This window comes from Oculina patagonica, chromosome 1, assembly GCF_052425735.1.
Source record: "Oculina patagonica isolate OP01 chromosome 1, crgOcupat, whole genome shotgun sequence".
In the NCBI taxonomy this organism is placed as follows: Eukaryota; Metazoa; Cnidaria; class Anthozoa; order Scleractinia; family Oculinidae; genus Oculina; species Oculina patagonica.
Genome location: NC_135758.1, coordinates 28,537,419 through 28,548,460, shown reverse-complemented (window position 1 = coordinate 28,548,460; position 11,042 = coordinate 28,537,419). Strand labels below are relative to the sequence as shown.

Sequence of the window (11,042 nt, the reverse complement as noted above, 5' to 3'; positions counted from 1 at the left end):
AGTCTAAACCAGAAGTCTGGTCTTAATGTGACTCTCCACGAGAAAAAAGCATCGAGTACTCAGATGTCGTCTTTTACTCAAGTTGCGATTGGCTGTCCTACGAATCAGATTCAGATTTTATTATTTCACACTATTTACATAAATTAAACAATATTACACACTATTTACAGAAAATACGTTTGTCTTGTCACACGCATGCCATGTCGCACGCTTGTCTATTCGCACGCGTGTCATATCGCGGGTTCGCGGTACACTTTATCGCGTCATATCATAGCACACAATACTTGAGACAAAAGTTTCAGCAAGGCAAACAATATCTACCGTGACACTCTTTGTTTATTAAATATGCGTATATTCGTGACATCGTGACACGCTTAGCTTAGAAGACTTAGAAACAATCATAAAATTGCTCAAGCACTCTACGTAACATTACAGAATGCGGAGGCATTACAGTTCGTAGCAGTACAACTTGAACTGAAATACTTCAGAAGCTATTATGTATTCGCAGTTTTTAGGGTCAGCATCGTCTTACCTTCAATGAGTATTTCTTGTTTGACTGCTCTCTCTTCTTTACGGTCAACTTTCTCTAAACGGACACCTCTATAAGATAGACACCTGTTGATGGTCCCTGCCGTTTATCAGTCATTTTACTGTAACTAAACTCCCTATAAGACGGACACCTCTCTAAGACGCGGACAACGGACACTTGAAAAGTGTCTTTTTTGCTGAAAAATAATTCAAAACTTCGGACCGACATAAAGCAAAGTTAATCAGCATCTTGAGAACTTACGCACTAAAACCAATCCTCTGTAACGGATTACTTCTCTGCTTAAGTGTATGGGCACCAAAGATGTCGTTTTCTACTTACGTAAATAACAGTATTACAGTTTGTAGAAGCTCCCAACTTTTGTTTGCGAATACGGTCTTTTTATTAATATTATTGTAGTCTTATTCGAATTTTCAAAGTGTACAGATAGGTTTTTAGACTAAAAGCAGTGATCGTTTGATTGAACAAGCGAATATATATAGAGATGGTCCAGTTTAAAAAATCTACTGCACACTTAAAGAAGCAGTAAACTATCGATTTTAATGAACAAATGAGTCAATTTTCTGATATTAATTTTTGTCCCCGCATTTTGCAAATATTGCTAAAATAAGTAACTTTAAACAGACATAAAACAAACATGTTTTCATTGTGCATAGGTTCAACTTTATTACCTCTCAGAATTACTGGTTTCACGTTACCTTGACTCTCTATAAGTCGGACACCTCTCTGAGTTGGTGCCGGTCCCGACGGTGCTCGTCTTAGAGAGAGTTGACTATACCAAAGTTTCCGCTTATAAATTTTATCCTTGCAAGTAGCTGTTTTAATGAGTTTTCACTTCAGTTGTATATACAAGCCATTTTAACTATCAACCAATGGGCTTTAACAGTTTTAGATCTATTCCAATATAAAATACGGATATACACAATTTTTTTCCCGTAGGGATTTGTTATTTTATAGACAAAAGGCTAAGCCTAAGTGACAAGTTTTTAACAAACATGATTTATATATCGGTAACGAAACACACAAAGCTAGCAATCTTGGTTGTATCAAAGAGGTATACACAGTCATTTTAGAGAGCAGGCAAGTTAGTTAGCCTACGTCGTAAACGAACTTAATTGCCAGATATGTCTATAGGTTAAAATGTAAGTGTAATTTCTTGTAAATTTAAATTACAAATTGTGCAAATTAGTTTTGCGTGGCATCACTTAGTAACGTTTAAGTTATGAAACAGTCCATACCAGAGTTCACTACTCTGGTACGTGATCTTTGAAACTAGGTAAAACATTTGTTTCAACGTGATAAAGGTTACATTTCCTGGGGTTGTGGCTTGTTTTGAACACACGTAGTAGAAGCCATCATGTTCCATCTTCACTGAGCCACCATCTTTATTTTCGCGGCGAGCAGAATTAGTAAGTAAATAAGGGTAACACTAAAATAGCATAAAAATACTAACAAACCAGTGGCCCTCTAAAATTATTTACAATAAAATATAAAAAAAAATACACTCTAATACGAATATTAAAACTATGGATAAATTATGAGACAATATAACAAATAAAAATACAAGAAATATGAGATAAAATATTAAAAAGTGTAAAACGTGTAACTAAATTACAGAATGAAATTATTTAAAAGCTGCTGTTCTTTAAAAATTCTCTTCCAAAGAGAGTTCCTAAAAGATTTAATTATAAGAGTTGGTATTTTTCGCATAGATAGCGGTAAACTGTTCCAGGCTTAAACAGGCAGTCACGGTAAATGTTCTTCCTCCTTCAGTTTGTCGTTTGATAACAGGGCGAACTAAGCTGGCATATCGAGTCTGACGTAAATGAGTCTCGCTAGTAAGCTTAAGCTTTTAGAATCTGTTTAAAGAGCAGTCTCTTCCCCAGGGCCTTTCATCTTTCTGCCCTCAGCAGGCGGAAAAACGAAGGACCCTGGGCAGAAGATAAAAGATCAAAGTAAAAAGCCTCTTTTTAAAGAGAGATATTTGTTCAGACTGTTGTGATGTAACTCTAATTGCGCTCTATAGGTTACTAAGATATTAATGATTATTTAAGACTGTGGACAGTAAGGCTTTCAAAAATTCTCTTAAAAATTTCGAAAAATGTCCGGGTCACAAACTTTCAGATAGTGTCCGAAAGTCTTGGGCAATCATTGACAATCATCAAGAGCCTTAGTTGTCCTTCGGAAATCTTTGAAAGATCTTTGAACTATCTTGACAAACATGAAATGCTTTTGGCAATCTTTGAAGTCGCTGGTGCACATCGCATTAGTTATAATGTCAATGAAAGTTCTGCTTGATTGCGATCAACGTAACGTTGTATTCGCAGTATTTTGCCAAATGCTGTGCGGTATTTCCTACTTCTCATGCAATAAATGTAAGGATTAAATGCTGAGTTACAAGACAGTACAGTTTGCACCCATTGGAAACGCATTAAAAATAGAACTGGTTTCGTTGAAGGGTTGACAATTGCTGGCAGAAGGAGGATAGGTAGCCAGCACAAGGCATAAATCCCCACCACTGTAAAAATGGTTTTAGCTACTTTTTTCTCTGCCGCGGACCCATCAGATCCCTGTTGCATGTTCTGAATTCTGTTTTCCTGTCGTTTGGCAATGATGAAAATGTAAATATACATGACTATGGTTGTGATTAACAGGATAGCACTGTAAATTGCAATGTACATTCTTGGCACCCAATTAGGAGCGTACAGGATTCCGAATGTAAGAGAAATTATCCAGACAACCACTATTCCAATCAATGCGTGCTTCGTTGTCATGGTTCCGATGTACTTAAAAGGGAATCTTATCGCAATAACACGATCGATTGTCACAGCGAACATGTTGGTGGCGGAAGCGACCATAGAGGTATGACCAAGGAAACTTTGTACAATTTTCAAGATTTCGTTTTCGACACTGCGGTTGAAGGAGTGAATTAACATCGGCAAATAGAGCGCACAGACGGAAAAGTCGGAGACCGCCAGGCTCGTGATGAAAAGATCAGGTATCGTCCGGAGGTGGTCGTTTTTGCTGACGGCAAGAAGCACCAAAATGTTCCCAAAGGTTCCGAAAACACTGGCCAAGGCGCAAACTACAGATAGGATTACCACTTCCTCTTCAGTTAAGACTTCGCTGGCTTGAGGATATGCTGTGGTTTCCAGCTGAGGAGCGCTTGTGGAACAATTCCAGCATGACTGGTTAAGCAGGTTTAACAAGCTTTGAGCCATACGTTGATCGTCCTTGATCTACAAGCCTACAAGAACAATATTTTGAGTGATGTAAGGGATGTTGCAAGAGCTTTTAACTCGACTAATCTTTAATTTAACTTTAATAAAATACTCATAAGACAGTATATACGAACTATACTAGGAAGAGCTTTTTCTTTACGCGATTCCCGTTGAAATGTAATGATTATCAAAACCACACTACAGATTTCAGTATTTTGGAATCGAAAGATTTCACATGTGTAGTACAGTAAAAATCCGTGAGTAAGAACCTGCATTTTTACAATTTAGCTTAAACAGGTTCCTACATAGTTTTAAGTGGTATTCAGCTTTTTCCTTATATGGAATTTACATACCATTCTGTTGATATTTATGTGATATAAACAATTCTGAAACTGATAACAAAAAAAAACCCGACAAGGTCGGCGGAGTGCCGCCTTAACCTAGATAAGCCTAGATAAGTATTCACTGCACTGACTTACATCGAAATAATAAATATTTCACATAGAAAATGGTCGTAATATACATATATACATGCGCAATTGCATGTAAAATGGTAAAACGGTGAACGCACCTTGCTTTGACAAAGCGGTTTCAAATTTGATGCCCCACTGCTTAAGTTATTTCGCTTTCTTTTGCATTTTTAAAAATTATTTTTAAATTGGGCTTTTCAAAATTTACTCTTCTTTTCGTTAATCAGTAGAATATGGTTTCAGTCACCAGTCGTTATTTTTTACTACATTACGGTATATTTTTGGTATTTTTGTGATATTTTAATTCGTTCAAGAAACTCAGATGGCTTTACCACATTAAATAGGATACGTGCAGGTAAACAAATATAAAGCTTATTTGAATTAATCACATCGCACTCTTTTCTGTTGCCATATATGCTATCGTTTATTCTTCAAACAATGGTATAAGATCGACGCTTCTATCGGAGGGTTTTAAGAAATACCAAGTTTGGCCCCAGCGATCTTTACAAGACAAGCGGGCCAAACAGAATTTATCTTCCAGCCGGCCTTCAGTAGCCAAACAGAATTAACTGGCATCTTCGTTTAATACACTGCAGTTTTTACGGCATATTTATTCTTAAAATTGGTGCCGTGTTAAAGTCAATGAATATATGAACGCTAATTTTTAATATACTCACCTTTCGTTAAATCGTCAATATTTTGTCTTTTCGTTTCGCAACAAACAATGAACTCGCCCAAGTCTGCGGAATAAAAGGAGGAATAAAATACACTGTGAGTGGAAGGCAATGTGGGAATTCCAACTGTTTGGAGAGTGTCCCTTTCAAGTTCTAGATATCTTCGTAGCAGGATGGCTAGATAATTGGAATCATTATCTTAATTCTTTTCAGATATACGATACCCTATGTTGTATTTACCGGAAAGGGTGCTAGTTGTCTAATGTCAACCGAGAATTAATTCATACTGAGACGTTTGAACACCTTGCAGGTGCTGTTTGCAAAAGCATTAGGTTTATAATATCATAGGTGACAAATTACTCCTTAATTTTTGCGCGAAATTTTAACGTTAATTTATAATTTCACATGTGAAATTATAAAATTGCCATGGCAACGTAGTTAGCGGCAGGATGGCGCGTCAGGGATAAAAGATGTTTTAAAGCTTAAACTTGGTACATTTTCGCTTGAATTTCATCTTAGCCTGCTAGCCTTGGCCATGTAATAAAACTTTTGATGATAGTTTATATTTCAAAACAACAAAACGACTTCAAGACTTAGGTCAATTAACTTTTAAAAGCTCGGAGTTAATTCGCGATGCAATATACCAGTCAAAAACCTACGATTGCAAGCGTAATTTGTCAACTATGGTATTAAAATGTAATCAAAAGGTATACTCGTGAAATTAGGAAATAATTTCACTTGCATTTTGTCAAACTTCTTATAATTATTAGAAGTTTGACAAAATGCGCGTAAAATTATTTATTAATTTCACTCGTCACCATTTGATTACCCATACTAATTGCAATTTTTTTAATTTTAATCAAACGGATAGAATTCACTACTAATCTTCTCGTACACACCGCCATATAGATTACCCCACACGACAGCATGTCGGGGTTTAATCTTTATTTCTTCCCATATCGCAACCTTTAATTTCGGGGTCCTAGGCCAGGGGAGGCGTTAAATAGATATGAGGCGTTTATTTATAACTGTAACAACGTCAGCGTAGTTTGCTCGCGGAGTAAGATACAAAACAGAGTTGGTGAGTAAGGAACTAATCTTATCTGCGCTAATGCAAAGCCTAGAGATCAGATGTCGTTCATAGTTCGATATCGACGTTTTCATCGTCATCGAGGTCAACCATGTTGGCGTTTTTGGGCTTGTCGATGTCCGAGTCAAGCAATAAACTAACTATATTGTGTGATTGTACTCTATGGAGCATTTCCTTGGTTTTTCAGGTGATTCTTACGTATTCTTGGAGGGGACGTCTATAAGACAGGGGGGGTGAGGTTATTAGAGAGGGGCATCTGAAACAAACTTTAGACTTCAGGGGGAGGCGTTTATTAGATACGAGGCGTTTATTTGAGAGTGGGCGTTTATTAGATCATTTACAAATCCTCTACAAAATGTCTGGGTTGTGGGGTGGGAGGCGGGTAGGATGTGGGCTTTCACAATAGTAATGGGGATGTTCGTAGACGATGTTGAAAAAGGACATCTAAAAGACGCCACAAAAAGGCCACGGCCACGGCACCATTACCAGACAAAAAGAAAAGATTATCATGATAATAAATATTATTTGCCTTTCTTGACAGCTACTTTATATAATTTTTGTTTTTGATATTGCGCAAGTTAACATGCTATGATCGATATGATCAAATGCGCATCACAAAAGTTTAACTACAGTAACTGTCCAAGTACTACTACTATTACTACGTTTACTTGCGGCATATTCTGAAAACGTACCCAAAGGGTCCAAACATTTGCTGAAAAGGCTTATTTTTCACATGGGCGAGGTATTAACAGTGGCTAAAAGCAATAAGAAACACGCTTTTCTTCGTTGTTTTGATGTAGGTACGCTGAAGAAAAACAAATGTTTTTCCCGACACACACTTAACAACAGGAAAAAGGTTCCGAAAAGACGCACTGGGGTTTCCACATTGTTAAATTTTATAATAAACAGGCTATTTTTCTGTTTTTGATATGCCGACCAAAACAATCAATATGCGTGCCAAACAAGCTTTACAATAGATTAAAGATTCCGAAAGTACGCATTGGGATTTTGTAATTGCCTAATAGTTCCGACAACTTTGTAACCACCTTTTTTCACAACTTTACTGTAAAGTTGGCAGAAGTGAGTGAGTCTGCGAAGGAAAGTTCTAATTTTTCGACAAATCCAGGCAATAACTTGGAGAAATTGCTATCCTCTAAGAATCTGGAAGAGGACTACAAAAACACTCAGTTTAGCATTGAGGAGGCGACAGAAGGGTTGTTTAGCTTTAACCATGCGGAAACAAATGGAAGAGGCTAGAGATATCGTCGTCGTAGATGACAAATTAAAGAGCTGCTGGCCAGGAACAGTGAAAGGATCCCGAAGAACACTAAAAAAGGTAACCTTTTGGTGTTTGAGTGTTTGGAATGTGATAGCAACCGAACGGAATGAACTGCTTCGGAATTCTGAAAAAGCAAACGTCGAAGCAAGAGTTCCGGAACGAAATCTCATGTTTTCAATTAAGCAATTGCTCAGTAGTATTTAAAATGTAACAACGGTCAAGGTAAAATAAATGTAACGTTATTAAAGTAAAGTTGTGGTTTGTTTGTAATGCGAAGCTTGTGGCTGTGCTACGAGGGGAATATTACCGTAATATTCCCCTAGGGGATTTTCAACTCTGATATCCCCCTAGAGGAATATTAGAATATCAGCCCCGCTCTCCCCTGTTACAATCAAAGCCGCCCCCAGCTTTTCAGACAGTTGCTAATTAGCGGGGTTTATTCAATATAATCAGCCTGGAAGAACAAAGGAAAACGAGCCATGTGAAAAATAATATTGCATATATCTGACACTAAAAGCGGCTTCTGAAAGCTTCTTCAGCAGTTTGCTTTTACTGTTCTCTGTCATCAGACTTGACGAAACAAAGGTTTAGTATGATAAACAAAATTCACTCTTTTCCGCCCATAAACTCTAGGGAAAACGATTGTCTTTATAGTGAATCTTGGTGACCTGTGTACACGCAAGCATTCGCAGGTATATTAGAGTGATTTTCGATTGAGTATAGTATTAAATAGATTTAGCCAAGCCTAAAAGCGGAGCTCCCCGGTAATTTACTTTGCCCTTTATTAAAATATCTGAATTCACTGACCGTAGGCATAAAAAATAGTTAATGAGCCCGCAATCCAATAGAAAAACCATTTTTTGGTCAGCGGTCAACTTTATAAAAACGGGTTACCTCGATGAAATATACACCTGAGCCCGCGATATGATCACGTGATACTGGTCAACGGATACCTTGTATTGACAGCTGTCAATTGACCATAACTTGGATGCCCAGTAACAAATAGATGAGGGTTTATCTATTTCTGAAGTGTGCGACACCGTACGGACGCCGTACGTACGCGCCCGCGAGCCATGCCGCTAGCCATGATGACCATGAAAACTCAAGTTCATGGTTTTCCTATTTCTGTGAATTTTCTATGGGTATGGGGCTCCGCTCTGCGGCCCTTCGGGCCGCTGTGGAGCTCCGCTAAAACCAAAACCAAAGCAATCATTCTGATCAATCACAGAGGGCACAGACAATTCAGTGAATCAATCAGGGCTTGAAGCAACTGCAAATCGTGTGTAAGTGAGTCACGTTTGGTTTTTGTTGACTCATGATTGGTCGAGAAAGTGGCGCCACAGGCAGCCCAAGCTAACGATAAGAGCCACAGTACTCTAAGACTCAATTTATAAGGATTTGTATGGGAATGAAACAGTTTTCTTTTACGATATAAAAATTCGAACGTTTTATGAATAAAATTGACTTACAATGTTGCTGTTTCGTGTTCTTTCTTGTTTGCCAGCTCCTCGAGCCAATTTGAAGCGATTTGGACGAGTTATTGCTTTGCGAAATTTTGAACACGTGTACTTTATTAATATTCCCAAGGCTGGAAACTATTTTCGACAGCATCTCACTCGAAGCAAAATATCTTCCGTGAAATTGGTCAAATCGCTACAGAATTTCCAGCACCGTAATCTCCGGTAATTTCTCTTTCCTATTAGTTGTCCATTTGGTTCCGAGTGCCCTAGTGAAGCGTAGAAAATTCTTCCGAAGTGCGAGTTTTGCTTTTCTTGTTATGCGCGGCCCATCAAACCACACACAAAATGGCGTCAGGTCGACAAAATCGACTTCAGCGGTGGGGGCATGGAGTTATTGTTACTTACTCCAAAATACGCTGTGAGACCCGGAGAGGGCGATTTTCTACAGGAAATAAAAACCGGCGTTTAAGGAATCACGTGCCGGTGATATTCTATTTCCTGTAGAAAATCGCCCTCTCCGGGTCTCACAGCGTATTTTGGAGTAAGTAACAATAACTCCATGCCCCCACCGCTGAAGTCGATTTTGTCGACCTGACGCCATTTTGTGTGTGGTTTGATGGGCCGCGCATAACAAGAAAAGCAAAACTCGCACTTCGGAAGAATTTTCTACGCTTCACTAGGGCACTCGGAACCAAATGGACAACGATAGGAAAGAGAAATTACCGGAGATTACGGTGTTGGAAATTCTGTAGCGATTTGACCAATTTCACGGAAGATATTTTGCTTCGAGTGAGATGCTGTCGAAAATAGTTTCCAGCCTTGGGAATATTAATAAAGTACACGTGTTCAAAATTTCGCAAAGCAATAACTCGTCCAAATCGCTTCAAATTGGCTCGAGAAGCTGGCAAACAAGAAAGAACACGAAACAGCAACATTGTAAGTCAATTTTATTCATAAAACGTTCGAATTTTTATATCGTAAAAGAAAACTGTTTCATTCCCATACAAATCCTTATAAATTGAGTCTTAGAGTACTGTGGCTCTTATCGTTAGCTTGGGCTGCCTGTGGTGGCGCGAGTGCTTTTTTAACCAATCACTAATACATCACTAAGCGCAGCACCGCAAAACCATAAGAAACGCGTAAGCACGTATACATTTAAGGAAACTAAACTGAACGAATTTAATTTCAAGTTAATCCATCGTATAAGTGCCACCTGGATTTTATTTTAAACCGTGAAAACTACATTAAGCCTTCCCCTCTCAATAAAATCCCCTTCAAAAGGTCTCAAAAAGAAATAGGCTCCGGGGGATTAAAGGGACTGTGTCACGGCTAAGTTTATTTTACGTTATTAAATTTTGCCTAACATTACTCATGAAACTAAATGTTTGCAAAGAAATAAATTATATGATTCTCAATGGCAAAGTCATAGCTTCATTGCAGCCAAATGTGTCTCCCGGGCGTTAACAAGCAGACAAGAGAGACCTTTAGCATCGCGTTTACGGCAAGCGGCAAATAGCTGCTAGCGGTTTGAGGTTTCCCGTTTGCCGTCGTCACCAAAATTGACTTAAGCATGGCGTTGACGTCTTTTTATTTTATTTTGACCTTCGCTGGGCACCTTGATCCCCAGTTTCACGTCTTGGCAAGTGTTTGGCTATCTTAAAGGCATTCTCTTGAAACACAAGAAGGCATAGATTGCAGAACTCCACAACTGTGCTTCTTTGCATACACATGTTAAGGAACGTCGAGCCGCCATTTTGTTTTCAACTTCTTTCACCACTCGGTTTTTTTAGTTTTAGTTTTAGATGAGTTGGTTTCGTTAAGCGGTCAAAAAACCTTCCCGTAAGTCGCTTACCGCTGGGGCGCCTTCTTCCCGTGGAAACGGGAACCGCAAACTGCAAACGTGACGGCAAAGCGGTGGTCACGTGATCTCCTCAGGTTCGCCGTTTGCGGTAAACGTGATGCTAAAAGTGCCTGGGATTAACTGTAAAACTGTTCCGCCGGACCACATTTCAAAAACCCATATCGCACTGATCCGTTTCAATCTTCGACACTTTTGGCCATCCGTACCTTCTTTTGCATTTGGTGTGTTATTTAAATATTCCTTCATTGTTTAAGAGGTTATTATATATTTAAACGAATTTGATGGTTATTTCCCATGCCTGAGTTTGGCTTAAATCCATGACACGGTCCCTTTAATAAAGCTTTACGAACCATTGTCTGCCATTGTATATTGTTCATGCAGTTCCCACAATTTAAGTGCAAAAAAACTATTTTTGAACTACTTTGAACAAATCTGTGACC

At 38.5% G+C, this 11,042-nt stretch overlaps 1 protein-coding gene across 2 annotated transcripts in view; it reads right to left on the bottom strand.

The window, feature by feature from the left end:
* Positions 1-11,042, bottom strand: part of LOC144662309 (melanocortin receptor 3-like) — an 89,167-nt gene that overhangs the window by 69,222 nt on the left and 8,903 nt on the right. The window contains exons 1-2 of one of the 2 annotated variants that reach the window (XR_013572426.1): positions 4,916-5,224; positions 1,753-3,794 (exon numbers count right to left, since the gene is read on the bottom strand). Coding sequence is in view for 1 of the 2 variants with exons in the window: in XM_078523097.1 (XP_078379223.1) it covers positions 2,818-3,768 (951 nt within the window). In the remaining variant the exon portion in view is untranslated. Of the gene's footprint in view, positions 1-1,201; positions 3,795-4,915; positions 5,225-11,042 lie in introns of those variants that run through there. The other variant, XM_078523097.1, reaches the window with a different exon arrangement.